Source organism: Ranitomeya variabilis, chromosome 6 (genome assembly GCF_051348905.1).
Source record: "Ranitomeya variabilis isolate aRanVar5 chromosome 6, aRanVar5.hap1, whole genome shotgun sequence".
NCBI lineage: Eukaryota > Metazoa > Chordata > Amphibia > Anura > Dendrobatidae > Ranitomeya > Ranitomeya variabilis.
Genome location: NC_135237.1, coordinates 82,645,064 through 82,665,832, shown reverse-complemented (window position 1 = coordinate 82,665,832; position 20,769 = coordinate 82,645,064). Strand labels below are relative to the sequence as shown.

Below are 20,769 nucleotides of genomic sequence, written 5' to 3'. Positions count from 1 at the left end.
TACACAGCAGGGGAACAGCTGGCGGTGCTGAACCCCACTAACACATTTGCGAGGTGTTTGGCTCTGTGCGTACAGCACTTCTGGACGGCAACTGGCGGTGTTGGAGCCCAGGGACAGGTGGAGGAGGAGGAGGTTGGAGGAGGTAGGAGGGATTGCCACACACACAGCAGGGGAACAGCTGATGTTACTGAACCCCAATAACAGAGGAGGGACTGTTGACTGTGCATACAGCACTTCTGGACGGCAACTGGCGGTGTTGGAGCCCAGGGACAGGTGGAGGAGGAGGAGGTTGGAGGAGGTAGGAGGGATTGCCACACACACAGCAGGGGAACAGCTGACGTTACTGAACCCCAATAACAGAGGAGGGACTGTTGACTGTGCGTATAGCACTTCTGGACGGCAACTGGCGGTGTTGGAGCCCAGGGACAGGTGGAGGAGGAGGAGGTTGGAGGAGGTTGGAGGAGGTAGGAGGGATTGCCACACACACAGCAGGGGAACAGCTGACGTTACTGAACCCCAATAACAGAGGAGGGACTGTTGACTGTGCGTACAGCACTTCTGGACGGCAACTGGCGGTGTTGGAGCCCAGGGACAGGTGGAGGAGGAGGAGGTTGGAGGAGGTTGGAGGAGGTAGGAGGGATTGCCACACACACAGCAGGGGAACAGCTGACGTTACTGAACCCCAATAACAGAGGAGGGACTGTTGACTGTGCGTACAGCACTTCTGGACGGCAACTGGCGGTGTTGGAGCCCAGGGACAGGTGGAGGAGGAGGAGGTTGGAGGAGGTTGGAGGAGGTAGGAGGGATTGCCACACACACAGCAGGGGAACAGCTGACGTTACTGAACCCCAATAACAGAGGAGGGACTGTTGACTGTGCGTACAGCACTTCTGGACGGCAACTGGCGGTGTTGGAGCCCAGGGACAGGTGGAGGAGGAGGAGGTTGGAGGAGGTAGGAGGGATTGCCACACACACAGCAGGGGAACAGCTGACGTTACTGAACCCCAATAACAGAGGAGGGACTGTTGACTGTGCGTACAGCACTTCTGGACGGCAACTGGCGGTGTTGGAGCCCAGGGACAGGTGGAGGAGGAGGAGGTTGGAGGAGGTAGGAGGGATTGCCACACACACAGCAGGGGAACAGCTGACGTTACTGAACCCCAATAACAGAGGAGGGACTGTTGACTGTGCGTACAGCACTTCTGGACGGCAACTGGCGGTGTTGGAGCCCAGGGACAGGTGGAGGAGGAGGAGGTTGGAGGAGGTAGGAGGGATTGCCACACACACAGCAGGGGAACAGCTGACGTTACTGAACCACAATAACAGAGGAGGGACTGTTGACTGTGCGTACAGCACTTCTGGACGGCAACTGGCGGTGTTGGAGCCCAGGGACAGGTGGAGGAGGAGGAGGTTGGAGGAGGTTGGAGGAGGTAGGAGGGATTGCCACACACACAGCAGGGGAACAGCTGACGTTACTGAACCCCAATAACAGAGGAGGGACTGTTGACTGTGCGTACAGCACTTCTGGACGGCAACTGGCGGTGTTGGAGCCCAGGGACAGGTGGAGGAGGAGGAGGTTGGAGGAGGTAGGAGGGATTGCCACATACACAGCAGGGGAACAGCTGACGTTACTGAACCCCAATAACAGAGGAGGGACTGTTGACTGTGCGTACAGCACTTCTGGACGGCAACTGGCGGTGTTGGAGCCCAGGGACAGGTGGAGGAGGAGGAGGTTGGAGGAGGTAGGAGGGATTGCCACACACACAGCAGGGGAACAGCTGACGTTACTGAACCCCAATAACAGAGGAGGGACTGTTGACTGTGCGTACAGCACTTCTGGACGGCAACTGGCGGTGTTGGAGCCCAGGGACAGGTGGAGGAGGAGGAGGTTGGAGGAGGTTGGAGGAGGTAGGAGGGATTGCCACACACACAGCAGGGGAACAGCTGACGTTACTGAACCCCAATAACAGAGGAGGGACTGTTGACTGTGCGTACAGCACTTCTGGACGGCAACTGGCGGTGTTGGAGCCCAGGGACAGGTGGAGGAGGAGGAGGAGGTTGAAGGAGGTAGGAGGGATTGCCACACACACAGCAGGGGAACAGCTGACGTTACTGAACCCCAATAACAGAGGAGCGACTGTTGACTGTGCGTACAGCACTTCTGGACGGCAACTGGCGGTGTTGGAGCCCAGGGACAGGTGGAAAAGCAGAGGAACACAATGTAGGCCGAAGCCTGAGAAAGTCGAAAGGGAACCTTTAACCCCCCCAAGGCGTTTGTAGCTGAAAGAGCCAGCTTGTGCAGCCCAAAAGATGCAAAAGGAAACGTGGCTCTTTTCATCATGCTCCTTGCAAACACAGAACTAAACACTTATAAAATGTGTCCCCTGCAACCGTAAAACCGTCCTGGAGGTGGGACTTTCCTTCGTAATGTGACGCAGCACAGCCGTCATTCCTACCCCCCCGGCGACGCGCACTGGCTCCTCAGCGTTGTTTGATTCCGTCCCGGAGCCTGCGCTGTTATGTTATCCCGTGGCCAGGCACACTTAGCGCTGCCCGTCTTCTGGCATCATTTGGTGTCAGGATGGCTGCGCCTGTGCGGCCGCGCTGGCAGAGAGCCCGCCTCGCAGTGTCTTCTGATTTAATCCCACCGCGGGCCTGGGATCCATGGACATGCGCAGTGCATATCCTCGCCTCTCACTCCCCTCCCTATGGCTTCTTAAGACTGTGCGGTGTCACGGCCGTGGCATGCTATTATGGACCAGCTGACACCGAACAGTCTGAAGAAGCCATAGGGAGATGAGTGAGAGGTGGAGGTTCAGATATGCACTGCGCATGTCCATGGATCCCAGGCCCCCAGTGGGATTAAATCAGAAGACACTGCGAGGCGGGCTCTCTGCCAGCGCGGCCGCACAGGCGCAGCCATCCTGACACCAAATTATGCCAGAAGACGGGCAGCGCTAAGTGTGCCTGGCCACGGGATAACATAACAGCGCAGGCTCCGGGACGGAATCAAACAACGCTGAGGAGCGATTGCGCGGCGCCGGGGGGGTAGGAATGACGGCTGTGCTGCGTCACATTACGAAGGAAAGTCCCACCTCCGGGACGGTGTTACGGTATCAGTGGACACATTTTATAAGTGTTAAGTTCTGCGTGTGCAAGGTGCTAAACAAAAATAGCTACCTTTTCCTTGTGCAGCATTACTGCTGCACAAGGTGGCTCTTTCAGTAACAAACGCCTTGGGGGGGGGGACAGATTCCCTTACATTTCAGTTGTTGTGTCAGCGTGGCGGTCGCATGACACATTGCCGGCTACACAGCTGGGGATCAGCTGACGTTACTGAAACCCAATAACACTGGGTCGTATGTTTTGACTGTGCAGACGGCACTTCTGAGCCTCAACTGGCGGTGTTGGAGCCCAGGAATTTAAGTTCAGGTGGTAGAAAGATGAACACAACAGGAGACCTGGATAACGTATACAGTGACCTAATTATTTAATCAGGAGGAGGAGTGGCAAATTCCTGCGAGATCCAGGCCTTGTTCATTTTCAGGAAAGTAAGCCGGTCAACGTTATCGGAGGATAGTCGCATGCGACGGTCAGTTAGTACACCACCTGCAGCACTAAAGACACGTTCCGATAATACACTGGCCGCAGGGCAAGACAGCACCTCCAATGCATACTGGCTTAGCTCTGGCCATGTATCCAGCTTTGAGACCCAAAACTTGAAAGGGGAAGAGCCGTCTGGGAGTACAGCAAGAGGGCAAGACATGTAGTCTGTCACCATCTGACGGAACCGTTGCCTCCTGCTGACTGGAGCCGTCTGTGATGGTGTAGACTTTTGTGGGGGGCACAGAAAACTGTGCCACAGTTGGGCCATACTGGTCTTGCCTTGGGCAGAGGCACTGCTTCTGCTCCCTCTTTGTGCAGAGCCTCCACCACTGCCTGGACGCACTGAGCTGCTTTGGAATGCACTAGCAGAACTTCTCTCAGTTGGAATGGAGAAGATGATGGAATTGACCAGTGTGTCTTGGTACTCCCGCATTTTTCGCTCCCGGTTCAACGGTGTGATGAGGCTTTCTACGTTGTCCCGGTAGCGAGGATCGAGGAGGGTGAACACCCAATAATCAGACATGTTGAGAATGTGGGCGATGCGGCGGTCGTTTCTCAGGCACTGCAGCATGTAATCCACCATGTGCTGCAGACTGCCAACTGCCCAAGAAACGCTGTCCCCTGCTGGAGGCGTGATCTCTGCCTGCTCGTCATCACCCCACCCTCGCTGTACACACTGAGTACTGGACAATTCGGTAACTCCCTCCTCTGGACGGACGTCTTCCTCCTCCATTGACTCCTCCTCATCCTCCTCACAAACTGTCCCCTGCCTACGCGTTTGTGAGGAACCACGTGGCGCTGACTGTCCAGAAGATGATGGAAATGGTGAATCCTCATCCTCCACCTCTTCCACAACATCATCCCTTAGCGCTTGCAGTGATTTTTCAAGCAGGCAGATAAGGGGGACTGTCATGCTGACTAGTGCATCATCTGCACTCGCCATCCGCGTGGAATAATCAAAGGGACGCAAAACCTGGCAGACGTCATTCATAGTGGCCCACTCTGTGGTTGTGAAGTCTGTACGGCGCTGACTGCGACTTTTTTGCGCCTGAAGCAGCTGGTACTCCATTACAGCTTGCTGCTGCTCACACAACCGCTCCAACATATGTAACGTGGAATTCCACCTGGTAGGTAGGTCACATATGATGCGATGTTCCGGCAGGCGGTGTCGGCGCTGCAGAGCCGCAATGCGCGCTTTTGCCGTGCTGGAACGCCGCAAGTGAGCACACTCTAGGCGGACCTTGTGCAGCAGTGCATCAAGATCCGGATAGTCCCTCAAAAAGCTCTGCACGACCAAATTGAGCACATGTGCCAGACATGGGATGTGAGTGAGGTTGCCGAGGCCCAGAGCTGCCACCAGATTTCGGCCATTATCACACACTACCATGCCTGGCTGGAGATTCGCTGGCACAAACCACACATCGCTCTCCTGCTTGATGGCATTCCAGAGCTCCTGCGCTGTGTGGCTACGATTCCCCAAAAAAATTAATTTCAACACGGCCTGTTGACGTTTGGCCACGGCTGTGCTCATGTCGGTCGTAACAGGTACACGTTCATCACGGGTCCATGTGGAGGTGGACTGTGACGGCTCCTGCAGCGATGATTCTGAGGAACTGGTGTAAGAGGAGGAGTCAATGCGTACAGAATGGATTCCTGCAATCCTTGGAGTGGGCAGGACACGTCCTGCGCCACTCGCACGGTCTGTACCCGGCTCAACGACATTAACCCAATGGGCAGTGAGGGAAAGGTATCGCCCCTGTCCATGTTGACTGGTCCACGCATCGGTGGTGAGGTGGACCTTGCTACTGACGGCGTTCAGTAGCGCGTGTTTTATGTGTCCCTCCACATGCTTGTGCAGGGCAGGGACGGCTTGCCTGCTGAAGTAAAAGCGGCTGGGCACATTGTACTGTGGGACTGCCAATGACATCAAGTCACGGAAGCTGTCAGTCTCCACCAGCCTGAATGACAGCATTTCCAGTGACAGAAGTTTGGCAATGCCTGCAGTCAGAGCCTGTGCTCGTGGCCGTGGGTGGTTTGACGAGAAAGGCCGCCTTTTCTCCCATGCCTGTACTACCGATGGCTGTAGACTGGGCTGGGAGTGTGTGGATGACTGGGAAAGTGGTGCTGCGGGTGGAATTACAGCGGGTCTCTGGACAACAGGGCCAGAGGTTCTTCCACGGCGATCCTGGGAGGAAGCCGAACCAGCTGCGTGTGAGCTAGAGGAAGAGGCAACACGAGCTGAAGAGGTGGTAGCTGCCGCTGTTGGTTGGCCTACCTCTTCAGTGTGTTTTTCTAACTCCACCGGGTGCCTGTTGCGCACATGTTTCCACATGTTGGAGGTATTGAGGTTGCTGACATTTTTCCCTCTTTTGACTTTATGATGACACACCTTGCATCTGACATAGCAAATGTCATCTGCAACTGTGTCAAAAAAGGACCAGGCACTGCAAGTCTTGGGAGCGCCCTTTTTGGCTTTTGGAAGAGACATGCTCCTAACGGGTGCCAAAGCGGAGGCTGCAGGATCCGCAGTCTTCCCCCTCCCTCTCCCTCTTTGGGCCGTACGGGGAATCTCTTCCTCAGAGCTGCTCCCACCACCTTCCTGTCCCTCACGCCAAGATGGGTCGAGGACCTCATCATCTACACTACCCTCTGCCCCCAACTGCTCCTCCTGGGTAGTCTCAGCAGCAGAGCACGCACCAGTAAGTGGCACCTGAGTGTCATCATTAGCTGATGCGGCCTGCGATGTGGTGACCGGAGCCACTGGCCCACCCGCCTCTTCAGAGGAAGACAGAAAAAGCTGTTGGGCATCACTGCACCCTGCCTCTTCTTCCATTTCTCCAATGCTGCTTGGCTGGCCCCCTGTTTCCAAGCCAAGAGATTCAGAGAACAGAAGTAGAGACGGCTCCTGTCCTGGGCTCTCTGTCTGCCTGGGCAATTTGGCAGGTGGTGAAGAGACAGATGGCTGCTCTCCAGTGCTCTGTGTCTGAGAGGATGTGGCACTAATGGAAGTTGATGCATTAGCTGCCATCCATCCGACAACAGCTTCAATTTGTTCTTGACGCAGCAGCGGTGTACGGCGCTCTGACACAAAGCTGCGCATGAACGACTGTTGCCTGGTGAAAGTGGGTGCTGATGAGTCACCGGTGCCCGCAGCAGGCACAGAATCCCCACGTCCCCTCCCTGCTCCGCGCCCACGCCCACGCCCACGTGCCTTACTCACTGCCTTCTTCATCTTGGTTGACTGATAAAGATAAGCAGAAAAGTACTAACGGATTTGTGTGCTTATTCCTGAGCAACTCCTCCTAACAGGTATAAGAAACACTAATTTTCTAAAGTGTGGACTAGACTTTAATATGAGCTAATGTGGCCTACACAAATGTAAAGTGGTGTCACTGGTGTGTTTGGTGAACTTTATTATTTATTTCTTTTTTGGGGGCTGAACTGACAACAGATAGAGCTGCAGTCACACGGAGACCGTGCAGACAGACGTAAACGGCGCTGCAAGGCCCAAAAACCCTCCTCTACGTTATCCTATGTAGTGTTTTTCCACAAGTTAGCTGGAGACGGGTGGAAAGACACTAATAGGATTTTTTTAAATAAATTAGCAGCAACCTACACTACTTGAAAAAAAAAGAAAATTGATTTGGCGGTATGACGCAGTGAACAACCCTGAGCTGGAGACAACCAGGCTATGGCTGCTCACAGACTACAGGGCGAGCTGCAATCACACGGAGACCATGCAGACAGCCGTAAACGGCGCTGCAAGGCCCAAAAACCCTCCTCTACTTTATCCTATGTAGTGTTTTTCCACAAATTAGCTGGAGACGGGTGGAAAGACACTAATAGGATTTTTTTAAATAAATTAGCAGCAGACTACACTACTTGAAAAAAAATTAAAATTGATTTGGCGGTATGACGCAGTGAACAACCCTGAGCTGGAGACAACCAGGCTATGGCTGCTCACAGACTACAGGGCGAGCTGCAGTCACACGGAGACCGTGCAGACAGCCGTAAACGGCGCTGCAAGGCCCAAAAACCCTCCTCTACTTTATCCTATGTAGTGTTTTTCCACAAATTAGCTGGAGACGGGTGGAAAGACACTAATAGGATTTTTTTGAATAAATTAGCAGCAGACTACACTACTTGAAAAAAAAAAAAAAAAAAAGAACAGTATGAGGCAATGAACCACCCTCCCTGAACTGAATACAACCAGCTATGGATGGCCTATGTGGCTGCACTCAGACTAGAGAGTGGGCTGCACTCACACACACACACACACAGACCTTGCAGATCGCTGTGAAAACAGCGCTACAAGGCAAAAGCAAGGTGAATAGTAGGTGAACACAGCGGTTGCTAAATTAGCCTTTGGAAAGCACAAAGAAGCAAATCGCTATCTCTAAACTGTCCCTCAGTCAGCAAACAGCGTCCTGTCACTAACTGAATTCACAGCAGAGTGATCGCAAAATGGCGCCAGCGACTTTTAAACTGCATCATGACATCATTACACCAGCCAATCACAGCCTTGCCAGTAGTTTCATGCCCTCCATGCTAAACAGGATGTGCCCACACTTGGAATCATTCTCATTGGCTGAATTTCTGCATTTTGAATCTTGGAACTTCCGATTCCGGTATCCGATACGCGGCAAGTATCGGAATCCCGGTATCGGAATTCCGATACCGCAAGTATCGGCCGATACCCGATACTTGCGGTATTGGAATGCTCAACACTACTAGCGGTACTACCTGGCTTCGCCCGGGTTAATGACTGCTGTTAGCAAAATAGAATGTGTTAACAAAAATTTATTCTGCACACAAAAACCACAAAACAAATAGATAGAAATGTAATTATTAAAAGGCAAAAACTAAGCTAATAGAAAAATTTCACATCATATATTGGCTTTGTTATACTGAGAATGTCTTTGTTGCCTATATTAACCAATCAGAGCTCAGGTTAATTAACTGTAGCAAAACAGAAGCTGAGCTGTGATTGGTTGCTATTGGCAGCCTGATAAATCCCCAGCCAACAGGAAGCCCTCCCCCCTGGCAGTATATATTAGCTCACACATACACATAATAGACAGGTCATGTGACTGACAGCTGCCGTATTTCCTATATGGTACATTTGTTGCTCTTGTAGTTTGTCTGCTTATTAATCAGATTTTTATTTTTGAAGGACAATACCAGACTTGTGTGTGTTTTAGGGCGAGTTTCATGTGTCAAGTTGTGTGTGTTGAGTTGCGTGTGGCGACATGCATGTAGCGACTTTTGTGAGATGAGTTTTGTGTGGTGACATGCGTGTAGCAACATTTTGTGTGTCGAGTTGCATGTGACAGGTTAGTGTAGCAAGTTGTGTGCAGCAAGATTTGTGCATGGCGAGTTTTGCGCGTGGCGAGTTTTATGTGTGGTGCGTTTTGAGTATGTGCAAGTTTTGTGTGAGGCAACTTTTGCATGTGGTGCAACTTTTGTACATGTGGCAATTTTTCTGTGTGTGCAAGTTTTGCATGAGGTGAGTTTTCCATGAGGTGAGTTTTGCACGTGTGGCGAGTTTTGCGTGAGCCTAGTTTTGCATATGGCGAGTTTTGCATGTAGCGAGTTTTGCGCGTTGCGAGTTTTGAGTGGTGACTTTTGTGTTTCGACTTTTATGTGGCGAGGTTGGTGTGTGTGTGGTGAAATGTGTGCTGAGGGTCGTATATGTGTTCAAGCACGTGGTAGTGTGTGGCGCATTTTGTGTTTGTGTTCATATCCCCTTGTGTGGTGAGTATCCCATGGCGGGGCCCCACCTTAGCAACTGTACGGTATATACTCTTTGGCGCCATCGCTCTCATTCTTTAAGTCCTCATTGTTCACATCTGGCAGCTGTCAATTTTCCTCCAACACTTTTCCCTTCACTTTTTCCCCATTATGTAGATAGGGGCAAAATTGTTTGGTGAATTGGAATGCGCGGGGCTAAAATTTCACCTCACAACATAGCCTATGATGCTCTCGGGGTCCAGACGTGTGACTGTGCAAAATTTTGTGGCTGTAGCTGCGACGGTGCAGATGCCAATCCCGGACATACACACATACATACATACACACATTCAGCTTTATATATTAGATATACCTATATGTAATCTCCTGTATATAGTATATACCTGTGTGTCATCTCCTCCTGTATATAGTATATACCTGTATGTCATCTCCTCCTATACATAGCATATACCTGTATGTCATCTCCTCCTGTATATACTATATACCTGTAGGTAATCTGCTCCTGTATATAGTATATACCTGTGTGTAATCTCCTCCTGTATATAGTATATACCTGTATGTCATCTCCTCCTGTATGTAGTATGTACCTGTATGTCATCTCCTCCTCTATATAGTATATACCTGTGTGTCATCTCTCCTGTATATAGTATATATCTGTGTGTCATCTCCTCCTGTATATAGTATATACCTGTGTCATCTCCCCTGTATATAGTATATACCTGTGTGTCATCTCCCCTGTAAATAGTATATACCTGTGTGTCATCTCCTCCTGTATATAGTATATATCTGTATGTCATCTCCTCCTGTATTAGCCCTCGTTCACACGTTATTTGGTCAGTATTTTTACCTCAGTATTTGTAAGCTAAAATGGCAGCCTGTTAAATCCCCAGCCAACAGTAAGCCCACCCCCTGGCAGTATATATTAGCTCACACATACACATAATAGACTGGTCAGGTGACTGACAGCTGCCGGATTCCTATATGGTACATTTGTTGCTCTTGTAGTTTGTCTGCTTATTAATCAGATTTTTATTTTTGAAGGATAATACCAGACTTGTGTGTGTTTTAGGGCGAGTTTCGTGTGTCAAGTTGTGTGTGTTGAGTTGCGTGTGGCGACATGCATGTAGGGACTTTTGTGAGATGAGTTTTGTGTGGCGACATGCGTGTAGCAACTTTTTGTGTGTCGAGTTGCATGTGACAGGTTAGTGTAGCAAGTTGTGTGCAGCAAGTTTTGCGCATGGCGAGTTTTGCGCGTGGCAAGTTTTATGTGTGGTGCGTTTTGAGTATGTGCAAGTTTTGTGTGAGGCAACTTTTGCATGTGTTGCAACTTTTGTGCATGTGGCAATTTTTCTGCGTGTGGCAATTTTTCTGCGTGTGCAAGTTTTGCGTGTGGCGAGTTTTCCATGAGGTGAGTTTTGCACGTGTGGCGAGTTTTGCATGTGGAGAGTTTTGCGCGTGGCGAGTTTTGAGCGGCGACTTTTGTGTTTCTACTTTTATGTGGCGAGGTTGGTGTATGTGTGGTGAAATGTGCGCTGAGGGTGGTATATGTGTTCGAGCACGTGGTAGTGTGTGGCGCATTTTGTGTGTGTGTTCATATCCCCGTGGTGGTGTGGTGATTATCCCATGTTGGGGCCCCACCTTAGCAACTGTACAGTATATACTCTTTGGCGCCATCGCTGTCATTCTTTAAGTCCCCCTTGTTCACATCTGGCAGCTGTTAATTTGCCTCCAACACTTTTCCTTTCATTTTTTCCCCATTATGTAGATAGGGGCAAAATTGTTTGGTGAATTGGAAAGCGCGGGGTTAAAATTTCACCTCACAACATAGCTTTGACGCTCTCAGGGTCCAGACGTGTGACTGTGCAAAATTTTGTGCCTGTAGCTGCGACGCCTCCAACACTTTTCCTTTCACTTTTTCCCCATTATGTAGATAGGGGCAAAATTGTTTGGTGAATTGGAAAGCGCGGGGTTAAAATTTCACCTCACAACATAGCCAATGACGCTCTCGGGGTCCAGACGTGTGACTGTGCAGAATTTTGTGCCTGTAGCTGCGACGCCTCCAACACTTTTCCTTTCACTTTTTCCCCATTATGTAGATAGGGGCAAAATTGTTTGGTGAATTGGAAAGCGCGGGGTTAAAATTTCACCTCACAACATAGCCTATGACGCTCTCGGGGTCCAGACGTGTGACTGCAAAATTTTGTGGCTGTAGCTGCGACGGTTCAGATGCCAATCCCGGACATACACACATACACACATTCAGCTTTATATATTATTATTATTATTATTATTATTATTTATTGTTATAGCGCCATTTATTCCATGGCGCTTTACAAGTGAGGAGGGGTATACATAATAAAAACAAGTACAATAATCTTGAACAATACAAGTCATAACTGGTACAGTAGGAGAGAGGACCCTGCCCGCGAAGGCTCACAATCTACAAGGGATGGGTGAGAATACAGTAGGTGAGGGTAGAGCTGGTCATGCAGCGGTTTGGTCGATCGGTGGTTACTGCAGGTTGTAGGCTTGTCGGAAGAGGTGGGTCTTCAGATTCTTTTTGAAGGTTTCGATGGTGGGCGAGAGTCTGATGTGTTGTGGTAGAGGGTTCCAGAGTAGGGGTGATACGCGAGAGAAATCTTGTATACGATTGTGGGAAGAGGAGATAAGAGGGGAGTAGAGAAGGAGATCTTGTGAGGATCGGAGGTTGCGTGTAGGAAAGTACCGGGAGATGAGGTCACAGATGTAAGGAGGAGACAGGTTGTGGATGGCTTTGTACGTCATGGTTAGGGTTTTGTACTGGAGTCTCTGGGCAATGGGGAGCCAGTGAAGGGATTGACAGAGGGGAGAGGCCGGAGAATAGCGGGGGGACAGGTGGATTAGTCGGGCAGCAGAGTTTAGAATAGATTGGATGGGTGCGAGAGTGTTTGAGGGGAGGCCACAGAGCAGGAGGTTGCAGTAGTCAAGGCGAGAGATGATGAGGGCATGGACTAGGGTTTTTGCAGATTCTTGGTTGAGGAATGAACGGATTCGTGCAATATTTTTGAGTTGAAGTCGGCAGGAAGTGGAAAGGGCTTGGATATGTGGTTTGAAGGAGAGATCAGCGTCAGGGATAACCCCGAGGCAGCGAGCTTATAATCTATATTAGATTATTAATTATTTATGTGTATTAATTTGATCTGTATTGTATTTAATATATTCAGTTATTCTATTATATTTATATATATTTTATAATTATTATATTAATCACAACCAACTCCCACTTTATTAAAAGTAACTGCTAAAAAAAAATGTACCAAAAAGACCTGTTCAGGCAATAAAAATATCCACCCCTTCCCCACCCTCAATGAAACCAAGCAAAGAAATCAGTCAATATTATGCAAAGACAGAGCAGCTGTAATCTTCTGCAGCCTCCAGTAGATGGAAACAGCAGTCCTTGACAGGATCATCCCAGGTGGTGTGCCCAATGAAAACAGAAGCAAAATAGATCCCAGACCCCCCGGTTCACAAAGGGCAACCCTAAGGAAGTCTTCTGAAGTGGTTTGAAAGCAATTTGAGCACTTACTAGAATATCGCAAGCAGCGATGACATCACTGAAGGGGAGGAAGATGGTGCCTAGAGCGGTCCATGGTAGAAGCTTCACCCCGGTGTGCTAGGTGCAAATACAGTTAAAGGGGGGCAAAACCCCCCCTGTAGGGTAGGGGCACACCCAAGGAAGGTCCAGGGAGGTGTTCCGTTGTAGTTTGTGACACTGCCTGATTAGCGGTAACATCACTGAGATGAAGGAAGATGGCGCCTGGAGCGGACCCTGACAGAATCCTCATCCCCGGTGTGCCAGGTCCAAATGTAGTCAAAAGGGGGCAAAAAAACCCCGATTGGGTAGGGGCAGACCTAAGGAAGGTCCAGGGAGGTGTTTCTTGGTAGTCTGTCACACCGCCCGATTAGCGGTGACGTCACTGAAGGAAATAAATGCCGGACCACCAGCGCTTATGACAGGCCACGACAGGGCCCTCAAAGATGATGTGCCTGGTACATATTTGATTAAAAGTAAAGGGTAAACCCCCCCCCCCAGATGGCCAGGGACAACAAAAAACAAAAAAAAACTTCCAGTGGTGTTATGAATAGAAAATAACACAATGTCTTCAGCAGAGCAATAGAGGTTACTGAGGTAATCATAGCGACCTCACAGACACCAGGTAAAACAGGTAAACCACAAAAAAGCACTAAAAGCAAGAATTGTTTTAAAAATGTCATAAATCCACACAAATATATTTAAAAAATAAAAAACGCAATGTTTAAAAAGAAAAATTGTAGTCCTGTAGATTATTTTACCTCAGAAAATTAGTCACTCACATGGACAAGGGACAAGCCGTTTGATTACGCCATTTTAAGTCTGTCATCTTCAAAACAGGATAAACAATCCTAGGATTATCCGATTAAGACGAATAATGTCTCAAAATATGCACAATACATTTCTGAATAGATAACAAATCTGAATAGAAGCAAAAATTTTCAAAAAAGGTCGCTTTATATGTTGCATTAGAGGGTTGCCTCAGGAGCTCGCACGTTTTGCGACCTACATCACCTGCGCCTAAACCATGCCCCCTGCATCACACACTTGTAGGCCACAGGCCTCTGCTGTCTCCAGGGGTCCATTCTCAGTGACATTCAATATGACATAATTGTAATTTCTAAATGTCACAAACTTTGTTTGATTTTTTGTGCGGCAATTTTTTGTAACACTATATACATACACTGTGTTGCAAATTGAATGTAAATGTCATAAAGATTTAATTGTTTTGTATTTCAAATAAACTTGTGGATTGTATTGTGTCTCAGGGCTCAATGGATCACTGAAATCAATCTTAAACACATGTGATAATTAGTTTTCCAAGTGATTCTAATTAAAGGAAAACTACTTAAAAATTATTTTCCACATTATTAAGCAGGCTGCAGGTTTCAAGCAATACGAGAAATAAAAAGGTTCTCTCTGCTCCTGAAAAGCGTTAAATAGTGCAATGCCTTGGACAAGGTATGCAAAAATTTGATATTTTACGAAAACTTAAGAGTGATCATCATACTGTGAAGAGATTTGTGACTAAAACAAAGTGCAGACAGAGGTCATGCAGATAAAGGCATAATAAGGAAGGTTTATCCCCGACAAATTCATTGGTTTAAGAGAGCAACTGCCAAAATACCATTACAAAGCAGCAAACTATTATTTAAAGGTGCTGGTGCCTCTGGAGTCCCTCGAACCTCAAGGTGTAGGATCCTTCAAAGGCTTGCTGTGGTGCATAAACCTACCATTCGGCCACCCCTAAACAGTGTTCACAAGCAGAAATGGTTGCAGTGGGCCCAGACATACATGAAGACTAATTTTCAAACAGTCTTGTTTACTGATGAGTGTCGCGCAACCCTGGATGGTCCAGATGGATGGAGTAGTGGATGGTTGGTGGATGGCCACCATGTCCCAACAAGGCTGCGACGTCAGCAAGGAGGTGGAGTCACGTTTGGGCCGGAATCATGAGGGAAACAGCTGGTAGGGCCCTTTAAGGTTCCTGAAAGTATGAAAATTACCTCTGCAAAGTAAATAGAGTTTCTGACTGACAACATTCTTCCATGGTCTAAAAAGCAGAAATGTGCCTTCAGGAGAAAAATCATCTTCATGCATGACAATGCATCATCTCATGCTGCAAAGAATACCTCTGAGTATTGGCTGCTATGGGCATAAAAGGAGATAAACTCATGGTGTGGCCACCATCTTCCCCTGAGCTCAACCCTATAGAGAACTTTTGGAGTATCATCAAGCAAAAGATCTATGAGGGTGGGAGGCAGTTCACATAAAAATATCAGCTCTTCGAGGCTATTCTGACTTCATGCAAAGAACTACAAGCAGAAACTCTCCAGAAACTTACAAGTTCAATGGAAGCAAGAATTGTGAAGGTGATATCAAAGAAGGGTTCCTATGATAACATGTAACTTGGCCTGTTAGGATGTTTTGGAGTTAAATAGCATTTTTGTGCAGTGAATGTGACCTCCTAATGCTGGAAATTCGACAAATGAGCATTTTCAGTTCTTTAAAACATATCAAATCTTTAGAAATTCTATTGTGCCTAATAATTTGGAACAGTGCATTTTGAATTTTTATTCATTTTGGAGATTATACTGTTATCATTGGGAGGTTTCTTCAATAAAATTTGATGTATACTCTATTGGGTGATGACTTTTATTAGACTGACTGTCATTTGCACCGACCATTTAGGAAAATCCGAGAAAAATATAATTTGCTTAATAATTTGGAACATGGTGTACACTGGTCTATCAGTGTAACATAATTGGAGATGAGCGAATATGTTCATAAAACGATCGCCAAACATAAATTTGGCACAAATATGACATATTCGGATTTGTGATCGGAAATATGAGCAAATTTTCATCAAATCAGGAAAAATCAGCAGCATTCGGTAAAAGTGCGGGAAAATATTTCCGTTGCCACTTAAGTATTTTTAGCATTTTGGCTAGGATACTAGTGGTGTATGATGAGCGGGGGTCACATGTTTGATGAGGTGAAGGGGTGGAGAGAGCTCAGAGAAGTGGCATGATTGTAAATTTGTTTTCTAACTTTATGTATGCACATTGCAGTTAGCCAATCAGGTCGCAGGAAACATGCGCAATGTCCAGACACAACGGCTTGTGCTATTGGCTGCTGAAATCTCATGTCCCTCTCTATAAAAAGAGTTGGCATCTTGTTTTAGTGCCATTTTGTCAGTATGGCAGCGCAGAGAGGCTGCTCTTGACACTGGTCCTGGGTGCTGATCGATTTTAGCTAGTTAGCTAGTCGGTTGTTTCTAAGTCAGATAGTTTAGCTAGGTAGTGCCCTGTGTGGCTGTGAAATTGACTTTCCAGCAGATTTTTCCTTTTTTCTTGTGCAATCAGTGAGGTCCACAGACAGAGACAGCAGGTGACATTTCATAGAAGTGTGCCGCAGAACTTCATCTGTGTGCAGCGCTGTAGCAGAGTAAAGAAAAACTATTTTTTCAGTTGCTAACGTAACTCTGCATGCCATATCTCACCTTGTTATTTAGTGGTGGTGAAATTTATATTTGTGCAAAACTGTTGCAGAGTAAAAAAAGCTTTTTTATTCTGTTACAAATGTGATAAAACATGCCATATCCCACCTTCTCATTGTGTGGTGGTGAAATTCATCTTTGTGCAGAGCAGTTGCAGAGTAAAAAAAATATTTTTTTCTTTTGCTAACGTAATTCTGCATGCCATATCTCACCTTGTTATTTAGTGGAGGTGAAGTTCATCTGTGTGCAGAGCTGTTGCAGAGTAAAAAATATTATTTTTTTCCAGTTGCTAACGTGACTCAGCATGCCATATCTCACCTTGTCATTTAGTGGTGGTGAAATTCATCTTTCTGAAGAGCTGTTTCAGAGTAAGAAAACTATGTTTTTCTGTTACATACGTGATACAGCACGTTATATCCCACCTTGTCATTTAGTGGAGGTGAAATTAATCTTTGTGCAGAGCTGTTGCACAGTAGAAAAAAACTGTTTATTTCAGTTGTTAATGTTTTATCTCACCTTGTCATCTAGTGTTGGTGAAAATCCTCTTTGTGCAGAGCTGTTGCAGAGTAAAAATAAACCTATATTTTTGTGTTACAAACGTGATACAGCACATCATATCCCACATTGTCATTTAGTGGAGGCAAAATTCATCTGTGTGCAGAGCTGTTGCAGAGTAAAAAGAAATATTTTTTTCAGTTGCTAATGTGATTCAGCGCGCCATATCTCACCTTGTCATTTAGTAGAGGTGAAATACCTATGTGTGCAGAGATGTTGCAAAGTAAAAAAAAACCTATATTTTTTTAATTGCTAGTATGATTCAGCATGCCATATCTCACCTTGTCATTTAGTAGTGGTGAAATTCATCTTTGTGCAGAACTGTTGCACAGTAAAATAAAGTATATTTTTCTGTTGCTAGCATGATTCAGCATGCAATATCTCACCTTGTCATTTAGTGGTGGTGAAATTCATCTTTGTGCAGAGCAGTTGGAGAGTAAAAAAATATTTTTTGTGCAGAGCTGTTGCAAAAAAAGTGCAATCCCACACTTGTTTTTTGCTTGGCTTTTTTGCTAGGTTCACTAAATGGTAAAACTGACCTGCCATTATGATTCTACAGGTCATTACAAGTTCATAGACACTAAACATGTCTAGGTTATGTGGTGTGACTGGTGGTCACGTGGTTAATGGGAGGTATGTATCACAGGGATGGATGCTCCCTACGATGCAACCCAGAGTATTTTGTCTTTAGTGCACATGAGCACTAAAGATGTCGTTTAGTGCACCTGGGTCCGGGTTGCGGGTAGCTATGAGAGATGGGAGGGTCTGGCTACCCACATACCTAACCTATGAGTGGGGGTGCTAACTGTACCCTTTTCCCTGCAGATGTTTGAGGACCTGCAGTGATGTCATGATCACGTGACAGTGCATGTGATGTTACCTCACCTGTGGGTGTGGTTACAGGCTACTTAAAGGAGGTGTGTTTAGCACATGATAGTAAGTGTTTGGGAGTCTGTCAGTGTGGACAGATTTCCATGTGTCAAGGCTGGACACTACAGAGTGGTCTGTGTATTGTATGTAGTGTATGGAGGAGAAGCCTTTCTGTGTCCTTGGCTTCAGATAGAGCCTGAGCGCTGGACATTGCACAGCCTGTGTGCCCACAGGCCTGAGAGAGCAGAGCTCTTCTATGGACATTAATGCTGTGTTGGCCTGATGTACGGACTGTGTACCTTTTTGTTGCTGCCTTGATGGTTTATGGAGCAAATAAACCCACATGGACATTGAAGAGAATGTGCCTCCTGTTTCCTTTTACGCATCTGAGTGAGTACAATCCTTACAGTTATTTTTTTATCTAAGTGGTAAAAAAAAATAAAAACTTTGCTAAAAAAAAAAATAATTGCACAATTTTTCGAGAACTTTTGCATCTCCATTTTTCGTGATCTCGGGATGGGTGGGGGCTTATTTTTTGCGTGCCGAGCTAACACTTTTAATGATACCATTTCAGTGCAGATGCATTCTTTTGATCGCCCTTTATCGCATTTTAATGCAATGTCGCGGTGACCAAAAAAACATAATTCTGGCGTTTTTAATTTTTTTCTCACTACACCTTTTAGCGATCAGGTTAATTCTTTTTTTTTATTGATAGATCGGGCGATTCTGAACGCGGCGATACCAAATATGTGTACTTTTTTTTATTGTTTTATTTTGAATGGGGCAAAAGGGGGATGATTTGAACTTTTATATTTTTTTATTTTTTTCATATTTTTAAAAACTTTTTTTTACTTTTGCCATGCTTGAACAGCCTCCATGGGAGGCTAGAGGCTGGCATAGCCTGACCGGTTCTGCTACATAGGGGCGATGCCCAGATCACCTCCATCTAGCTGAATTACAGCATTGCTATGAGCGCTGATCACAGGGTGGCGCTCACAGCAATCTGGCATCAACAACCATAAAGGTCTGCAGGAGACCTCTGGTTGTTATGCCGATGCACTGCTGACCCCCAATCACGTGACGAGGGTCAGCAGTGCGCGTATTTCCAGTTAGATGGCCGGAAGCGCTTGTTAAATGCCGCTGTCAGAGTTTAACAGCGGCATTCAACTAGTTAATAGGCGCAGGTGGATCTCAATTCCACCCGCACCTATTGCGGGCACATGTCAGCTGTTCAAAACAGCTGACATGTCCCAGCTTTGATGTGGGCTCACCCCAATGGCAGAAAGGGGGTTAAATGTTACCTTTTGGAAGTCTCTGTGAGATGGTTGCAATTCTATCTTTGTAAAATGTTTGTATCACTTTTGCTACAGTATTCTAACTGATAAGTAAAGCTTTGCCATCTTCTTGTAGCCTTCACCTTTCTTATGTATAGAAATGATTTTACGTCCTGTTACATTTCTCTTCCATGTGATGCTATTGCTAACAGCATGAAATGAGAAGTTGTTTTCTTTGTTAAGTAATGTATAGTGTATAGTGAATTGTCTGCTGGATACTGGGTTAATGAATAATTAAACTTACCTGTGGTTGAATTCTTAGGAATTATAATTTTGTAGTCTAAACTTCAGCTTTGCTCCTAAAACTTTCATTGGGTTGTACTCATTTTTGCAACATAGTCTTGAATTGATTTGTTAATAAAATTACTTATTTAGATTCTGCAAAATAACAAACATTGTTTGGAATCAATGGCCCACATTTGTGGGAGTATTTTGTATTATGGTATCCCAAAGAAAATGTTGATTTGGAAAGGAAACTAAAGATTTTATGATAACTTTGATGAAGTGTACTCATTTAAGCTGACCACTGTACATGTCTATATTTTATAGTAGATTTTCCTATGTTTCATTTGCAGGTATCCTAACTGCTCCGTGTTCAAACCTGGTTGCAAAATTTTAATAAAATGGGACAAGATCAAACAACTGTAGCCAAAAACGGTAAATAGCTTTCTTTCAAAATCCTACAGATTATAATTCATACGTGTCTTGTCTTTTTAGTAAATCAAACAATGATTGACCTGACAAATGAAGAATTAGGTCAACAAATATTAATTTGCATGCCATAACAGGATTGAAAAAACTCAGCCTTATTGCTAACCATCATCTGCATACACATACAGTACATGTCGGGTCCATGTGAATGATGTGAGCTCAGCCTGAATCACACCTGACAAATGCCGGCTCTGATACACAGTCATATCCTATTTCTGACAGAAATGAGTGAAGCTGAGCTCTGCTTTTTGCTGTTAATCCCAAACTCTGAAATCAGCATTTATAAAGTGAGGTTTCTGCTGCTCCATTCACCCATCAGATTAATTACATGGTGCCCTTATGTTGCCGTTACATCCAAAGGCCTGCAGAAGGCCCCCATGCTCGTCATGACTGTACTCCTGTAAAGGCCAGCCTGTGGCTGAGCTTCATAGATAACCTTGATTTGCTCCATATAATTCAATACAATTTTATTGCAGTATATAGAGCAAGCAGTAAGACGATTGCAGGTCCAAGTCTCCTTAAGCAGGGGTGGGCAATTAATTTTCCCGAGGGGCCACAGGAGAGACCGTGACTGTTATGGAGGGCCAAACCAATAGGCTGAAATTAATTCTGCTTAATATTATTAACATATTAATTACATTATTGTATATTAATATTAATTGTATCACTTAATATTGAGCAGAATTAAGGGCAGGATATAGGGGAATGCTGACATTCCCCTATATACCGTTTGAGCCCGCACACAGACTCTTCTATACAGTGACGAGCAAAAGGGTTTTGAACTTTTGACTTTAAGGCTCCATATCTCACCATGCACTACTGCTTTCAGCATGACACTACCATCATTTTATATACAATCATCTTGGCCATCT

General features: G+C 46.3%; 1 protein-coding gene across 3 annotated transcripts in view; it reads left to right on the top strand.

The window, feature by feature from the left end:
• The window catches only part of LOC143781839 (ATP-dependent translocase ABCB1-like), a 576,903-nt gene that overhangs the window by 53,132 nt on the left and 503,002 nt on the right, over positions 1–20,769 (top strand). For all 3 annotated transcript variants that reach the window (XM_077268724.1, XM_077268723.1, XM_077268725.1), the window contains exon 2: positions 19,762–19,843. In XM_077268724.1, coding sequence (XP_077124839.1) covers positions 19,810–19,843 — 34 coding nt within the window. In that variant the 5' untranslated portion in view covers positions 19,762–19,809. The remainder of the gene's footprint in view (positions 1–19,761; positions 19,844–20,769) is intronic.